The sequence below is a fragment of the Thermobia domestica genome, chromosome 13 (genome assembly GCF_964235325.1).
Source record: "Thermobia domestica chromosome 13, izTheDome1.hap1.1, whole genome shotgun sequence".
Taxonomy (NCBI): domain Eukaryota; kingdom Metazoa; phylum Arthropoda; class Insecta; order Zygentoma; family Lepismatidae; genus Thermobia; species Thermobia domestica.
In genome coordinates this window covers 201706615-201724845 of record NC_137466.1, presented here as the reverse complement: position 1 = coordinate 201724845, position 18231 = coordinate 201706615, and the positions used below count along the sequence as shown (strand labels likewise).

General features: G+C 35.1%; 1 protein-coding gene across 1 annotated transcript in view; it reads left to right on the top strand.

Moving 5' to 3' along the window:
* LOC145668954 (adenylate cyclase type 5) overlaps nucleotides 1–18231 on the top strand; it is a gene marked incomplete in the record, with an annotated part of 459372 nt that overhangs the window by 337975 nt on the left and 103166 nt on the right. Inside the window, 1 exon segment of the mRNA XM_081737245.1 lies at nucleotides 8358–8450. Coding sequence (XP_081593371.1) covers nucleotides 8358–8450 — 93 coding nt within the window.

The following is an 18231-nucleotide window of genomic DNA, read 5'->3' as shown; positions in this document are numbered from 1 at the left end:
AGCAGGATACGACTTTGGATACTCTGTTTATACACTTTCTATATCCGTAGGAATATACTGTATTTCACGAATGTAAATGACATGCTGTAATGAGAATATTGAGAAGTTACATCTGTATGACAAATAGCTGCAAATAAATACACTACATAGTTTATTTATTGCTATTAAACGATTTTCCTAACTTGCATTTAACATTCTCATATATAATACCAACCTACTGTGAAAATTATCTCAGATGTTATATTTTAAACATAATAATTACTATGTTCTGCAATGATTATGTTATTTATACACAACTTATGTATTTTAATGTAATTATTTTATATAATTTTTCATGCATTGCGGAAAATATAATTTAAAAAAAAACATTATCCTAGACGAGAATCGAACTCTCAACCTTACGATTTAAAATCCGACAGCTTACCAATGAGCTAACACAAGGACTTCTGGAGCCATGCTTCTAGCGATGTATAACGAATCTCAAGATAATTATGACATTCATATCCATTACAAACGCTGTTTCTGTTCTATTTTGACTTTTATTTTAGTACTCAGGCGATAATTATGTTCTATTTCTTAACTTTGAGCATTCTTTTACATATGGAAAAATTCTTTAACGTATTTAAATGTTCCATTACGTATGAAGAGAGCTAAATGACAAGCAAGCATATGGTGACATTAATAAAAGTTTTCGAAATATTGTATCATTAAGTATTTCAATCAATGTTGCTTTTTTAAACACTTGGTAACAAGTCTTATTATATTTAAAAGAAGAAAAACACATCTGCAAACTTTTTCCCGATTGCAAAGGCTGGCTTGGAGGTTCGAACCTGGCTTACTTTTTCCCGAAGATACCCGAAGCTGGACTTAGAAAATTTTTGCCTCAAAACACCAATAAAGAATGCGCTCAACCTTTTTGAGACAAGGTGTACCTAAACGATATAAATATTCCTTTTTGCTATAATAACTAAAGTCCCATTATGTTGATATCCGTGCAAGTTGGTGTGGAACACCAGTTTCGCTTATCACCACCTTTTAGTTCTGGTGTTACTGACGACGGCCGACTTCAATCACAACTAACAACGGTCGAAAGTATGATAGGAGAAACGAAAGAAAGTAACAACTGAGAAAAAGAAACAGGAAAGTAGAATGGACGAAAGAAAGAAAAAAAGGACGCAGTTCTTGCATAGAATGAAGTTTATTTCGGAAGGGGAGGGGTTGAGCTCGATAGTCCCCATAAATACGCCACTCCCAATAAGAGTAACTAGTTTCAACAACACTAATTTAACCCCCTGCGTATTGAGATCCCCCCACCTGTAGGGAAAAGTTGCCTGAAATCATCACTGCAGGAATGTATCAAAAGAAATTAAACAATTTGTAATTGAAGTTGTATGCAGACATGATTTTCCCATAACTGGGTCAGTGATGCCAGCCTTTGAAAAGACATAAAGTCCCATTATGCACTGTAATTTCATACGTTCTACAAATTACAAAAGTTATAAAATATGAACAATGAAAACACGCCACTCACCTAACTTTTGAGCCTCTTTATCCCGACTAGAATTGATGGCGGTTCATCGTTTTTTTTTTTTTTCGTTCGGACAGACGGACACACCAAGACCAGACAGGGTAAATATGATATACATATGAAGGAGTTTTGGTAAACCACTCTGAGGAACCATCACTGCGAAATAAATATACCGATAATTTTACAGTAATTATGTAATATCTTCAAATAGATAAAAGATAATCGAACAGTGGAATAAGAGCTCGCTAGATAAAATTATTCTACATGAGATTCCGTTATCACGACTAACTTATCTGCTTTCGATTTCCAGCCATTTACAAAATTGACATTTATTTTCGCGTTTCTCAATGGCTGCAAATGGAAAGGAAAGCTACTAGGTGACTTGTGATAACGGTACCTCATGCAAAATAATATTGTCTAGCGCGCTTTTGTTCCACATTTCGATTATCTTTTATCTATTTGAAGATAACACATAATTACTGTAAAATTAGCGATATTTTAATTTCGCAGTGATTAAGACTCTTAAAAGAAATTTTTCCTTATCTACTCTTGTTTTGAATCTCACACCTATTAAAAGATCAATTGATGCCCATATAGTGTCATCCAAATTATGGTTTTTCTAAGTTGAAACCAGAAGCGATGGATCAACACCTCTGGTTTCAATTTTGAATATCTGCAGATTCACTTGGTAATCACTTCCGGTTTCAACTTGGAATCTCTGGAATCCACATCCAGTTTCATTATACTTGGAATCCACTTCCGGTTTCATTTTTGATTCTCTGTAGTTTTGCTTAGAAATCACTTGCCGTTTCAACTTTGAATCTCTGTAGTTTCGCTTGGAAATCACTTCAGGTTCCAACTTCCAATCCCTATAGTTTTACTTAGAATTAACTTCTGATTTCATCTCTGAATAATTGTAATTTTATTTGAAATTCACTTCCGGTTTCAACTTTGAATCTCTGTAGTTTCACTTGGATTTCACTTCCTGTTTTAACTTTGAATCTCTGTAGTTTCGCTTGGAAATCACTTCAGGTTTCAACTTTGGATCTTTGTAGTTTTACTTCCAATTCACTTCCGGTTTCAAGTTTCAATCTCTGTATTTCACTTGGAATTCAGTTCAAGTTTGAATTTTGAATCTCTGTAGTTTTACCTGGAATTTGTTTCCGGTTTTAACTTTAAATCTTTGTAGTATTTCTTGGAAATTACTTCCAGTTTATCATTGAATCTCTGTAGTTTCGAGTGAAAACCACTTTTGGTTTCAACTTCAAATCTCTGTAGTTTTGTGTGGAAATCACTTCAAGTTTCAACTTTGAAATCACTTGGAAATCACTTCTGGTTCCAACTTTGAATCTCAGTAGTTCTACTTGGAAATTACTTCCGGTTCAAAATTTGAATCTCTGTAGTTTTACTTGGAATCCGCTTCCGGTTTCAACTTTAAATCCGTATAATTTCGGTTTTAATTCACTTCTGGTTTGAAATTTGAATCCCTATATTTTCAGTTGGAATTCACTTCCGGTTTGAATTTTAAATTCTGTAGTTTTATCTGCAATTCAGTTCCAGTTTGAACTTTGAATCTCTGTAGTTTTACCTAGAGTTTATTTCCGGTTTCAACTTCGAATCTTTCTAGTTACGGTTGGAAATCACTTTCGGTTTTAACTTTGAATCTCTGTAGTTTCACTTCCAAACCATTTCCGATTTCAACTTCGAATCTTTGCAGTTTTACGTTGAATAGGTTAACAATAAAATAATAATGTGTATTAGTCTAAATAAAAACTGCTGTTTGTTGACATTCTGTTACTTTCTGTCAGGATTTTAATAAAAACGTTTTTTTAAAAAAAAACGCATATTGATTAAGCAAGAAAGAAAGAGAGAAAAAGCGTACATCATAAGCCAGTAGATAATAACCAAGCCTCCGTAATTAAAAAATATCCCGAATGGTTATTTTTCTTTCTACCTGAACGTCTTAAGTAATCAATGTGAAAGAAGCACACGAAATGGTTTTCATTATTACCAGAGATCGTATAACAAGAGAAGGATTACAGATTCTCGGAACTTTTCTTCTCTGCACGATAATTAAAGCAAAATTGCTTTTCATCGTCTAATTAAATCAGTTTTCTTGAGAATTCGTTATTTTTTTAAAATCTTCTAGGTAAGCAAAAGTTATTGACAAAAATGAACTGCACATATCATTAATTTGTTGAAATAAAATTTGTAATTGAAAACAATAATTCTTATACACAACAGTAATTTTGTGTAATTCTAAGCAAACATTCTTTTATTAAAAATGTGCTGCGCCATTTTCTGTTATCGACGAAAAAAATTCTTCATTTCTAACCTCATGACATACAGGGGCGCCCGAAGAAAATATTCTAGGGAAGCCCATCTCTATGGTTGCTATATTACATCTGATATTTCTGATATATAATATACTGTACGTGGTTTGGTATATTACGTATACATTTTCTTGAGTCGGGGGGCGAGTCCCACCATCTCCTTCCCCCCTTTGGGCGCCCATGATGACATACGCTGAGAAAAATCTGTTATCCGGACAGTGCTATATTGTACAAATATACGGTATCCTTATGTTTACTACAGGAATCAGTACGGAGCATACGTTATCCGTATCCTACATATGTACTGTCCTTTTACTCGCTTAGATGTTATATCATGCCGTTGTAGGACGTCTTTCGTATATTGCACATGTATACGTAAGTTAAATACGTCAGCTATATGTTAGTCCAATGTATGTGAGATTTTGACCACCTATATACATTTTTTTCGTTAGTACGGGAAGTACGTTTATTGGGAACACTTATACGGAAAGTTTGTATAAAATATACTTTTTTCAGTTATACGTTTGCTGTACGTTAAGTCCAAAAACTACAGGATTTTCACATGTAACCTACGTTTTTACGTACGCCACGTACGATGTTTTTTCTCAGTGTATATATTAGCAGCATAATCACGTTTCTTTGATCTGGAGGTAGGATTGCTGTTCAACTGTATTAAGAATACCAAATAACGTAAAACAAAGAATCTCGATTCAATCAGCGTGATGATTTCAATATCACAACATACTTGTCAGTGGCGTATAAAGTGGTTTTTACGCTTTTCTGTTCCCTATTTAATATTTTCCCACTTTTTGCCATATTTTCTAAGTAACAAATTCCCTTCTGTTTTCTATATCACAATGTATTAAAATGACTATTTTCTTTTACGTTTATGAAATACTAGCGTTAATTACCCGTTTCTCTGGATTAAAATAAGAAACATAGTAATATGTTTCGTTAGTCAGCCACTTTTTACTATCACTGTCTGATATCAGTCATTTTCGATCATTTTTATGTATTCTATCTCTCCCTCCGACAAGTAGTAGAGCTGAATTCGTGTTTAAACGGCATCGGAAGTGTCACTGTTCATATCAGTCTTGGGCAAGCAATATAAAAATCTTGCGTATTACGTTTGTAATATAATTATTTTTGTGTTATCTTTTAAGTTTTTAGATAAAGCGATGCGTAAAACACTCCACACTGAAGAAGTCGTTGTGTAGAGGTTTTGTATGGACAGAACTCTTTCCTAGCTGAGATTACGTCACGTGAGGTTCTGGTCAGGCGAGATTCTGTCACACGAGATTTTGGACGGCGAGGTTTTCCCCAGGTGTGATTTTGGTGTGCAAAGTTTTGGTCACGCTAGATTTGGGCCAGTCAAAATTTTGGACCGCGATATTTCGGCCGTGAGGTTTCGTACCCAAGCCTTTATGACTTTTTCCACAGGTTTGATAAAAGTGCATTTTTTTAAAAAAAAAAATCCTGTGTTATTAGTTGCCAATAACCACGTTGTCATCTGCTTTTACTTTCGAGTCACGATAGTATGGGAAAAGTATGATAATCTTAAAAAGCTCAAGATTTTAATGAATTTTCACATTTCATGGTCTCATATGTCGAAAATGCTATTTTAGAACGTCAGTCTGTATATTCCACTTTCCTGATGCACATTCACTCGCCCAGAGATATTCTGTTCAAAATACCCGAATTGCAATTTTAAATGGTATTTATAAAATTATCCCGGGCTTCGAATTTTCCTCCAACCCCCAAAATAAGGCCAGTTGGTTGAATTGGTTTTTAGTGTCTCTTTCAGCCGAGAGTATGACATTCGAACCGCATGACTTCCCACCGTGAATCGACAACGACTCTCAATCGCCATAGGCGCGTATGCTCACCATATATATATATGGGTCTATCGTTTTCATAAGTCAATAGTTTATATACAATCTTATAGTATAGTGTAAGTCATTTTAGGGGGAAAGAATCCAGAAGAAATGGCTTTCTGTTGAGGGTGATTTCTTTTTTGGTTGATTTTCTGAAAAAAAAACTCAGGTGATTTTTGTTCAAATTTCATAAAAATAAATGGTTCATTAATAACTGCAGCCTGACCTTAATTTAAGAGTTGGGATAATACAGCCTCACGTTTATTATACGTTAAATTAGGTATAAATAAGCATGGTGCCACCAATGAAAGTGTCCACGCTTGCATAAATTTCCAGTTACTGAATCCAATGAAACCAGTTTTAAAATGATACCTTGAAGACTCCAATTTTGAGGCCATTTTTCTCGTGATCTCATACAAGGGCGCCGATTTCTTTGTAATTTTTTTTTGGGGGGGGGCATTCAAATGCAGACGACATATCGACATATATGAGGATTTTAAGACAAATTGCATTCAAATTATGCCAAATATTGTATATTCACAAATACGATGAGGAGGCCCTCATGAGCTTTGGGGGGGGGGTCTCCCAGGATCGGCGCCCTTGATCTCATGGACGGGTAAGTATGAAGCTAGTCAGGGATGCACCCACGGGGTAGGGTCCACCAGGTTTGGAAACTTTCCCGCCAAAACTTCGTAATTTGGCATTTACTTATACGCTTTCCTAATAATAATAATAAAAAAGTTTGTTTAGCGAAGATATGCTTGATCCAGCTTAAAGATTTGATCTTAACACTTCGTTTATACTTTTTCGTCTACAATAGCAACACCAGAAGAAGGCAGCAACCTCAATAGGGATACCAGTCTTCAACTCAGCTACATATGAGTTCCCCTCATTGGAAGAAAACATTTACAAAACAACTAATCAGTGCTTGCCACAACCAACCTAATCAACCAGCCAATCACAATTGAGAACACAGGCTGACGCTGATTGGAGGTTGCCATTGACCAATCAAATTCTGCCTTCTTCCTGCCAGCGCCTATATAATCATAAAGGCTTCTGGCTTCTGTTTTTAGTCTCTTATACTTTACCTCCAAGACGAGAACAATGTTGTCAGTTCTCGAAACGTTGGACGACGTGGAATTCACCTACCTGATTGCCCAAGAACTTTTATATTCATCGCGATACCAGGAAAGCTTCAGATTCTACTTAAAGCAATCTAGTTTTTGATTCTCTTCTGAGAATATAAGTACCAGTCTTTAACAATTGCTTACTGCCTTTTCGGGTATAGAATAACACCACTTCAATACTACATAAACGTAATGTCTTGCAGTATTGGACCACTGCCAACGATTATTTCTGGGTACACTGAGAAAAAACAGTATATGGTGTACGTAAAAACGTAGGTTACATGTGTAAATCCTGTACAACAAACGTATAACTGAAAAAAATATATTTTATACGTACTTTCCGTATAAGTGTTCCGAATAAACATACTTTCCGCACGAACAAATCTGTATATAGGTGGTCAGAATCTCACATACAGATGGACGTATGCAACATACGTATACATATACGGAAGACTGTTTGATGTCATAGATCCTGCAACAGGCATACTGTAACATCTAAGCGGGAAAGAGGGCAGTACGTATGTAGCATAATGTGTGCTCCGTACTGATTTCTGTAGTAAACATAAGGATTCCGTATATTTGTATAATATACCGCTGTCTGGATAACGAATTTTTCTCAATGTACGCGCCTGCTTCCATTGGATGCAACGTTTTCAAAGTAGAATATAAACCACAACTAGAAATTTGTCCACGTATGTACACTTTTTTTTTCTGGTGGCGTGATTATTAGCTATACTTTTTACCCAGTGGCGGATCTACAAGATAAAACCTGAGGGGATGAGCCAGAACGCAAACTATGATAGGTATATTATGAGTTTACTATAAATTTTCAAACAAAATATAAATAATAACTTAAATTATTTCTGTCACTCGAAAAACTGAGCGACCTAGGCCCCCGACTTTGGGCTGGATCCGCCACTGGTTATACCATAATTTTGTTTAAAATATAATGTATTAATTGTATGTAGATTATATTATCTGTTTCAGTAAAAAAAAATGCGTTGATCACTAGCTTCCTTCCCTGAAATTCTACTTTTTATTTATTTATTTTATTTAGTTTCAGAATAAGTACTCTTTTTAATAAAACTTTTTTTTTTTTTGCTCTGAAATTACTGCGTTAATGGCTACAAAATTAAAATTATGTTTCATACCCCACACAAAGGATTTTTTTAAAAAAAATAAATAAAACCAAACCTTTTTGAAATTATGAATATACCGTGTTTATGGTTAAAGCATGAGAGCGCACTTCAAAATACGTATAATGTCAAAGTATATTATAATTATATGCATGTAGTTAGCGTGAGTTATATAAAAGTGACCACCGTGCACAGGCACCGTTGTGGTCAACCAGTTTCCTCCATTTTGTAATAGAGAATGTTAATTGTATGCTATATGGAAATTCGCCAACCGCTTTTACACACGCATTACACATGAGTGCACTTATGTTATGCCCATATTGTATATAATACTCATCCTCCTCTCTGTTCTCCTGCAGTATTTTATTCGCCGATATCTGTGGTTTCACAACACTTTCTGACCAATGCACGGCCGAAGAACTGGTACGTTTATTAAATGAATTATTTGCCAGGTAAGTGAATTAATTTAATTTTTCTATTTTTTCCTTTCTTTTTTAATGTTACTTTTTATATGATTATCAGTGGAACATTTTTTAAAAAACTAATTTTCAACCTTTTATAAGCTTCTTTTTTTTTAAAAAAAAAAAAAAGAAAAAAAAGTTTTGTCTCTCAATATTTTGTTAATACATGCTCTATTTGTACGGGAAACTGAATCGTTAATGTGTGTTAAATTGGATAGGTTGTTATTAATTTTATTTGAAAAATATAAGAATATTTATTTAACCCACTTTTTTGCTACACACATTTTAGACGTATAAACATTTGTGTTATATTTAATTAAAATGCAACTGAATTTAGTTTAATATTTTGAAACTACAGATTGTTATGAAAATAATAGAAATAGCGGAAATTGGAAATACGTCAGACTTTTGGATTGGCAACGGTCAGGCGGCGACCGCATCTCTGGGCTGTTGCTGGTGGTGTGTCAGAACAAACTCCATAATAAGTGAGAGGCAGTAGAAGAACAGTGAGCAGTGAACTGAGCAGAGTGTGATAGTGTAGAATGGGTGAAATTTCTGGCTTCCAAAATGGGCAAATTGTTGCCGCTCGGTTATGTGATGCGAGCATGTCATAAGTGGCAATGTATTGTGTGTGTTGCGAAGGAGAGTGCTCAAGGTGACGACGGCGTAAGCTCACGGTAAACCTTATCGGCAAAAGTAACTGATATCGAAAGAAAATCCTCAACGACTTCGCGGGAAAGCGTGCCCAAGATGATTACGGCCTAAACTCATTAAGTTCCTTTTTAAAAAATCCCACGTTTCCTCCTTATTTACGAAACCCGTCCTTACAGTTAGCAAGAATATCTGTAAGTTCCTACGTTTAGAGACGTGTGTTGGCGACACTGCCTTCTACCTCATTCTACACTATCCTCCACTTCCGGATTTATAATCTGGGCGTGCGACGTGACGTCACCCAAAAATATGACACATCTACGCATTGAATAGAACAAAAGAAATAAGTAAGTGCGAGGAATATTAAATAAGTAAAAGAAAGAAACCGTCCGTCAGAGACCAGAACAAAACTTAAAACTTTTACCTATTTATACAAGATGAGGCGATAAGAAGAATGAACTAAGTTAACCTATGAATGTGCAGGTATATACAGTTAAAGGAATAAAAAAGACAATGTATTGTTTTTTTAAAAAATCAAAAATCAGCATTTTAGTGAAATTTCAAGGCATTTTCGGTAAATCGATATATTGATCTGAAAACCTCAAATTTTATGTATGATCTTTTACATATGTATGAACTTTTCCGCACTACCTATAATCCAAAATCGAAAAAGAGATCTTTTCAACCCACCGTACTGCACATAATACCCATAAAAATACAATACCTTCATTTCCTGAGTAGCAACCTCCACGCGGTGTTGAAAACAAGAATCCCAGCAAATACTAGCATTGTAAGCTAAGCTCAAATTGCTTTCGCATGCTGATCTCGATAAAACTCACTTGCCCCGAGTCCCAGTTGTGCTCACACCCCCTTCTGCACATATATTCCCGACAGTGACACATTCGAGTATAAAAGTAGCAGATACACACATACTACTTTGTAAAAGCAAGTGCAAATGAAACGAGTAAACATGTTTCAATGTGGCAACAGTGTCCGTCTGACATTCTCCACGTGGTTTGATTGGCTGAAACAAAACAGAGGCGAATTTCTTTTGTATATGGATTGGCCGAAATTGTAACAGGTTAAACTAAAGATATTATAAAAGAATGCAAATTTTAAACTTCTCGTACGTTACTGAAATTAAAAATGTACGCCCGATACTAATTCAGGACCGTTTTCACAAAACTCAATAAACGACATTTTTTTTTTCAAAATATGTTTTATTTTTTTAACAGACTCTGGTACTTTGATATGATCCTCACACAATAGATAACACAAAATAACACAAAACTTAATATTTGTCGTTGTAAAAGGCGCCTGAATATAGCAAATTTTCCACAAAACTCGACATCTCCATTTTCCAAGGTTCTACAAAACTCAACAAATCCATCTGTTATACCATGTATTTAAAGGAATTCAGCACTATTTCCCAATATGTAGGCATAGCTTCTTGCCTCCTGGCAGCGCTTTTGGTCTTATTGAAAAAGAACTAAGAAACCACGAAACAATCCCTCAGAATATTATGACATTTTGAGAAAGTTTGAGATAAGATTGGGAGATTTATTTCATAATGTAACTTAGGATATGAAATAAATCTCTAAACGTTTAATGAACGGCAAATTGCCTTTTAACCCTAGGAAGTCCAAGGGAGGGGGGGGCTTCTCGAACCCACTCGTTTGTATTTCCTAAAAAAAAAAACCGTCGTAAGTCTTGATTAAAATATTGAGAATTTTATTTATTGTCTATTATTACTTCTTTGATAAATCCACATCATTAATGTGCATTTTTATTTAGTAACTTGTAAGTTAAAAAATTATTTCAAAGTAGTGGGCTCATCGAACCCCCTCCTTGGACTTCCATGTGACATATTTTCTACAAGTATATTTCCTGAAGTTAGAATTTGTTTTTTAGTTTGTATTTAAAAAGGATTGTGTTCTTATGTTGGGAAACAGCATATCAGCCATGAGTAAGTTCTGAATGCTTATTCTATATTCATTTCTTGTTAGATGGCGTTATGTGTGTTATAGTATGTTATACTGTGGGTTCGAGGAGCACCTCCCGTCCCCTTGGACCTATTTGAGACAAAAAAATTCTTGGACTTCCTAGAGTTAAGATATCTGAGGCAAAAATACAGCATTATGTAAGAAGATTTGAGACCAGGGCACGATGTCTTTTTCAAAATACTTACTTTGCTTCGATGTTGTCTTACTTTGATAATGACTCAGAGAAAAGTAAAGAATTCTATTCGAAAGTTATAGGGAAGGGAATGCTGGTGATACTGAAGACACAATTCTGTATTATGAAGAACTTTTACATTTAAGAGGACTGTGTTCCTGTCTTCGTTTTCACACAGCATTAAAAATCCTAGCATTGTATTATGTACTACAGTTGCTTTAGTTGACACTTCAATGTATGACGATGGGTTTCATAATAGGTTTAAGATGTGAGCAACAGATTTTGTTACTGTGGAAACATCTGCTCCAAGAGACCATTGAATTTAAATGCTTAAAATATATATTTATAACACCTAACTTAATAAAACAAAGAAGAAACATGCATAAAAGAAGTGGATATGTTGAGTTTTGTAAAAATTTGTAATTTGTAACTTTTCCCCCAATAAAGGCCGTTACAGATGAACTTCAATTATTCTTTCATCAATGTCGATTTATATAGATAACCAGTATTAACGTTTTCAAATATTTTGAATCAACGATATTGAGTACAACTTGTAAAAAAAATCCTGTAAAATTTTGTAAATAGCCTTTGTTGAGTTTTGTTAAAACGGTCCTCAATTGTAACATGAAAGAAACTATGTTCAAGGTCACTTGTCCTAAATAATAATGTCCACGCCCAGTAACAAGTTGGAACAATTCTTCAGTGTGTGAAGCTGTCTTTCCTGAGAAGCAATCCAGATCATCGAAAATGCCTGAGATTGACCAGAAGAAGCCGATAGCAAATAATAGATATAAGAGGTAAAGCTAAACAAATGTCCTTCCACGCTTCGAAACGTGTTGTGCTTTTTCCTTCTGATTCGTACCACAATGAGTGGGAATGGAAAGAGAAATACAATCACTAAAATTTCTTCTTGAAACAATTTCTTCCTAAGACAGAGGGCGCCGCTGTCAGCGGCTAGTAAGTCAAGCACCGATAGATGCAGTGAGGTGATGCGACGTGTTTGTAATTGTTTTCAAGGGTCAGTTCTAGTGAAAGCACTGGTACGTAGACATACTTGACCGTTTTGTTTCGAAATTGACAAAACCGAGGCAGTCGAATCAGAATGACAGAAGCGGAAGGGATGAAAGAGAAAGAGGAATCGAGAACTCTGGCAAAGAAATATAGCAAAATCAGGGCGAAATGCGGTGTTTTGTTTCTTTCCTCGCTGTTAATATGGAAATTCAGACAGTGCTGTCAAAAATCTGGATATTGGAATATTCGGATTTTGAAAAATTCGAATTCCGAATATCCGAATTCAGAAAATCAAAGGTCATGATTTGTAATGTGGATATCTAATCCAAATCCGGTTTTCGGATTTACTAGGAAATCGGGGAAAAGAACCCTCATGGATCTCTGCCAGTTTCGGAAACATATAATGGTGTAGGAGAAAAAGCTTACTCCGTGCAGGCACCACCACTGGACACCATTCTGTTCTTCCTCAAGAAAACAGCGAAACGGCGAATCAAGAATTCAGAGAAGAAGGATGTGGAAGTTCTGCTACGATTTGTTACTCTTGCCAAGCAGCAGTTTTACAAGAACATGCTGAACACTGCTGCTATACATACATAGAGGAAAATACCCAAATTTCGCCCACTTTTTCCTATTTTCCATAGCATTTATACTTAGAGTTATGAAAAGCAAATAAATATTACTACGTATTCTACACACTATTACCTAAATACTCATTACACTTTAAAATTAATCTAAGTAATCTACATGAAGAAAAATATTTATTTTATTCATTAATGCAAAATTTGCGATTTTGAAAATGGGTTCCAAATTTCACCCAATATTTTTCCATGTGTTTAAACTTTGACTACGAGCTAAACAAAAATGTCACTAGTTTTTAAAAAGAAAACATTCAAACTTAAAATCACAAATCATTCTACACAAAAATAAAATATTAATGAACCGCATACATGACTATCTACTTTTTCTCATCAAGAAAGGAAAGCCAACTCCGGAGAATGCAGATTTATTTCGTTCAGGCACAATTTTTTGAAAAACTAATCCCTAGTTACAAAGGCAAGTATCACAAGTAAAAAAAGGGATCTTTGGCTTCATGGCCAGTACATGTCTCATGGAACTATGTGTGGCATTTTGTGCACGCAATCCACTTTTCACATTTTGTATCCCATGTTTCTCTTTTTGTTGCCATTTGAAAGGGAACGGGCGACTTAATTGTGTAAAATTTCACTTCCCACAAATTCTTACAATAGTGTAGAATGTGAAAAAGTAAAAAAAAAGTGCTGATCTCAGCCAACAGCTCGATATTCACGCTGCCGGGGCTGCCGCAACAGTCGAGCGGAATGAGATAAGACTGTAATGTGCAGAAATAAGATGCAGAGATTCCTTCCCATTCCAAAATAATTAAAAAAAGTTACTTCCGTCTTACATTTTACTATCGCGTTTTTGATACCAACGTATATTTATCACGTTCTACACAAACTGACGTCCCATTTTCGCCCTATGCGAAATTAGGATCTACAAAGTGGACAAAATAAGGATTTCTTCTACATGGTAATGATCACCTCCAAAGCGCGGCTTCACATTTCTTTGCAGCCGAAGTATAACTGAATATTATACTTCAATTGCCATTAATTAGAATTATGTACTTGAAATACAAGACAAACGTACCTTCAACTGCAAATTTCACAAGAAGAAAGTTCTTCTGAAAAAAATTAGATAACGAAAATTATTCGATTTGTTACTGTGTGTTTACCACGCAGGCCAAGCTATTGACTTTCACACACGGGGCAGACACTCAGCAGAGTTGTCAACTCATAATAGCTAAAACATCCTGGTGGACGACATTACGCTACTGGGGAAAATTTCGGTACTTTTATATATATATATATATATATATATATATATATATATATATATATATATATATATATATATATATATATGGTGCTTCGAAAGAACGCCGACAACGTTTGTAAGGTAATTCCTGACACCAAGATAAGACAAAACGTATAGACCAACCTGGGTGCACTAATGCTTCCTTTCGGAGTTTTATAGGCTGCCGGAAACATGAAAAAATAAACTTTAAAGGTCATGGCTCCAAAACTACGGGATCTACCGTAGTCGGATCAAGACTTCACCTAGGAACTAATATGTGCGTTATTCAAAAATACATCTTTCAGAATCCTCCTATTCACGGAACAATTTTTTTTGAAGGAGTTTGGCTACGAGCATATAACTTGAAGTATTAACCAACTACACCTAGAAAAATTGTTGCGGAAATACCGCAGAATTCTGAAACTTGTATATTTGCACATACTAGTTCCTAAAGAAAGTCTTCATCCGACTACGATAGCTCTCATAGTTTTGGAGCTATGGACCTTTAAAGCTCATCTTTTCATGTTTTCGGCAGCCTATAACTCCGAAAGGAAGCATTTGTGCGCCCAGGTTGGTCTATTTTTTTTATCTTATCTTGGTGTCAGAAAAAATTACCTCCCAAACGTTGTCGGTGTTGATTGAAACATCCTAATTATATATATATAAAACTACATGAGCTGACATGTAGTTATTGAGCACTTCCTGTAGAACTACAATAATTAAATTTGTCATGATTGTAGCTTTCCGAAACTAACCACAGGAAAATTGCCAAAAGTGAATATTTATAATTTTTAGGGGTTCTAAAGAGGGGATGAAGAATTTCCCTATGTTATTTAAATGGGCTTTTTTTGGGGGGGGAACCTATAATTTCATGTTTTAGGTACTTAGAATTGAAATAAAAACTTGACATTCAGTATGATTGTACGTTTTCGTTAGCACTACCTAAGTAAGTCATTAAACATTAAAAATTCCAACCTTAGAGTAGTTTTATAGGGAACTGAAAAGTCTTTTCCATGTTATTTATATGGAACACCTTTTACACCCCCAAATTATTGAGCACTTCATGTAGAGCTACAATGAATAAATTTGGCATGATTGTAGCTTTTCGGGACTAACCCACAGGAAAATTGCCAAAAGTGAATATTCTTAATTTTAGGGGGTCTAAAGAGGGGAAGAAGAATTTTCCCATGTTATTTAAATGGGCCTTTTTTGGACCTATAATCTCATGTTTTAGATACTTAGCATTGGAATAAAATATTGGAATTCGGTACGCTTGTAGGTTTTCATTAGCGTTACCTAAGTGAATAAAATTTTCCAACCGTAGAGTGGTTTTATGGGGAACTGAAAAGTCTTTCCTTGTTATTTATATGGGACGTCTTCTACTCCCCAAAATGTTTAGGCACTTCCGGCACGATTAGAATGATGAAATTTGGCATGATTGTAGCCTTCCAGGACTAATCGACAGGAAAATTGCCAAAAGTGAATATTTTTAATTTTTTAGGACCTAAAGGGGGATGAAGAAATTCCCATGCTATTTAAATGAACGTTTTCTTGGGATACAAACTAGTAATTAACAACAAGAAAACATAACTTATTAATTGTAAGTGAAAAATGGAGGTTTTTCTTCTTATCTTTTAGTTGAAATAGGAAAATAAGCGATAGAATTGTTGGTTCAAAATATGCGAGGCCGTAGGCCGAGCAACGACAGTGTGTGGGGGCGAAGCCCTCGGATGGGCAGAATCAGGAAATATGAAGAGCAAGTTCACGAAATTTACTGTTGATGCATAGGCCGATGCGAGGCCGTAGGCCGAGAAGACGGGGGGATAGTATATATATAGCTAGCCAAAGGATAGTATATATATAAAACTACATGAGCTGATATAAATTAGTGAGCACTTCCTGTAGGGTTACAATGATTAGATTTGGCATGATTGTAGCTTTTGAAGACTAACCGACAGAAAAATTGCCGAAAGTGAATATTTTTAATTTTGGGGAGTCTAAAGAAGGGATGAAAAATTTCCCCATGTTATTTAAATGGGCCTTTTTTGACTTATAATCTCATGTTTTAGGTACTTAGAATTCGAATAAAAACTTGAAATTTCGTGTGCTTGTACGTTTTTCATAGGATTATTTAACAAAATCACTAACAATAAAAACGTTTAATTTTAGTGTGGTTTTATGTGGTTTTATGGGGAACTGAAAAATATTTCCCATGTTATTTATATGGGATGTCTTCTACACCCCAATATGTTTAGGTACTTCCGTCTTGATGAAACGTTACATGATTGTAGTATTCCACCACTAACCGACAGGAAAATTGCCAAAAGTGAATATTTTTAACTTTTTAGGGATCTAAAGGGGGATGAAGAAATTCCCATGTTATTTAAATGGGCGTTTTCTTAGGATACAAAATCTTATCTTTTAGATAGTTGGAATAGGAAAAGAAACGAAAGAATTGTGGGTTCAAGAGATGCGAGGCCGTTGGCTGAGCAAAGATAATGTGTGGAGGCGAAGTCAGATGGACAGATTCAGGAAATATGAAGAGCAAGTTCACGAGATTCACTGTAGATGCAAAGGGCAATAGACAAGAAATGTGAGACCGTGGGCCGAGCAAAGTCGGGGGTCTGGGGGAGGAGCCCCTAGCTAGCCAAAGGCTAGTGTTATATATATACATATATGTGTGTGTGTGTGTGTGCTCCCGGATTCTGAATCTGAAATGGATGTATCAGATTTGGAGTTTTAAACAAGGCTCAGGACAGTGCAGTTCCCGGATTTTGTTTCCTACAACGCTCACATTATTGGTATTTTGTATCCTCATGTGTTGCAATACATAAATGTTGTCACACATATTGTAATGTGTTCCTACTGTCCTTTTTCTTTCCACCATTAATTTACGTTATATAACAAGAAGTTAAAAGCTCATTTTTCCGCCATCGTTTTTTTATTTTTTTTTATTATTATTATTCCACATTTTCAGTATTCGGCATTCGCCATTCGACATTTATGCTCCAAAGCACAGACCAGGTGCTACACTACTTTTCTCTATAGAGATATATGCACAGCTCAAAACCTCCGTTTTTCACTTACAATTAATAAGTTATGTTTTCTTGTTGTTAATTACTAGTTTCTTGCAAAAATTTTATATTCGTTTTGGAAAGAAATGATGACTGTATGACCAATTTGATCTCTGTTTAATTTCTATTCGGTTTTGGTTCATCTGTTTCATTAAACTGAACCCAAATTGAAGGTTTGGTATTATTAATATATAGTATACCAAAGAAGAAGGGAAATATTAATTATGCTTAGGTCCGTATGAATTATACGTCCATCAACTCTGAAATGATTAAGTGTAAAAGGTTGCAGATGATATGGCGCTTGTTTCAAAATCTTAAGTGGAAATGAATAAGATGTTAGAAAACCTGAGGATGGGCTTTGAAGAATATGGGATGACAATAAATGTTTGAAAGACAAAATCCATGGTGATTGGAACGAAAGGGTCTGTGTCAAATATAGAAGTAGAAGGGGAGAAAATATAACTGGTGACTAGTTTTCGATAACTGAATAGTATTATTAGTGAGTATATGAAGTGTGAACGTAAAATAAAAGCAAGGATAGGAATGGCGAAAGAAGCCTTTAGGAGGAAGAAAAGACTGTTTTGTGGACCTTCAATAAAGAGTTGAGAAAAAGAGTCATAAAAATGCTTCGTATGTAGTATTGTACTCTATGGGGCAGAAACATGGGCATTACGCAAAAATGATGAAAAACGACTTGAAGCTTTCGAAATGTGGGTGTGGAGAAGAATGGAGAGAATTAGCTGGTTCGAGCGGAAAACAAATGAAAGGGTGTTAGAAATGGTGGGGGAAGAAAATGATAATTTTAGACATTATTAAGAAGAAGGAAAGAAGCTGGTTGGGATATTTGCTAAGAAGGAAATGTATTATGAGCAACGTGCTACATGGTATGGTGGCAGGAAAGAAAGGGAGGTTGTGAAGGAGACTACAATTAATGGACGATATTAAAATAGAAAAATCGTACGTAAAGACGAAGAGGTTAGCGGAAGACC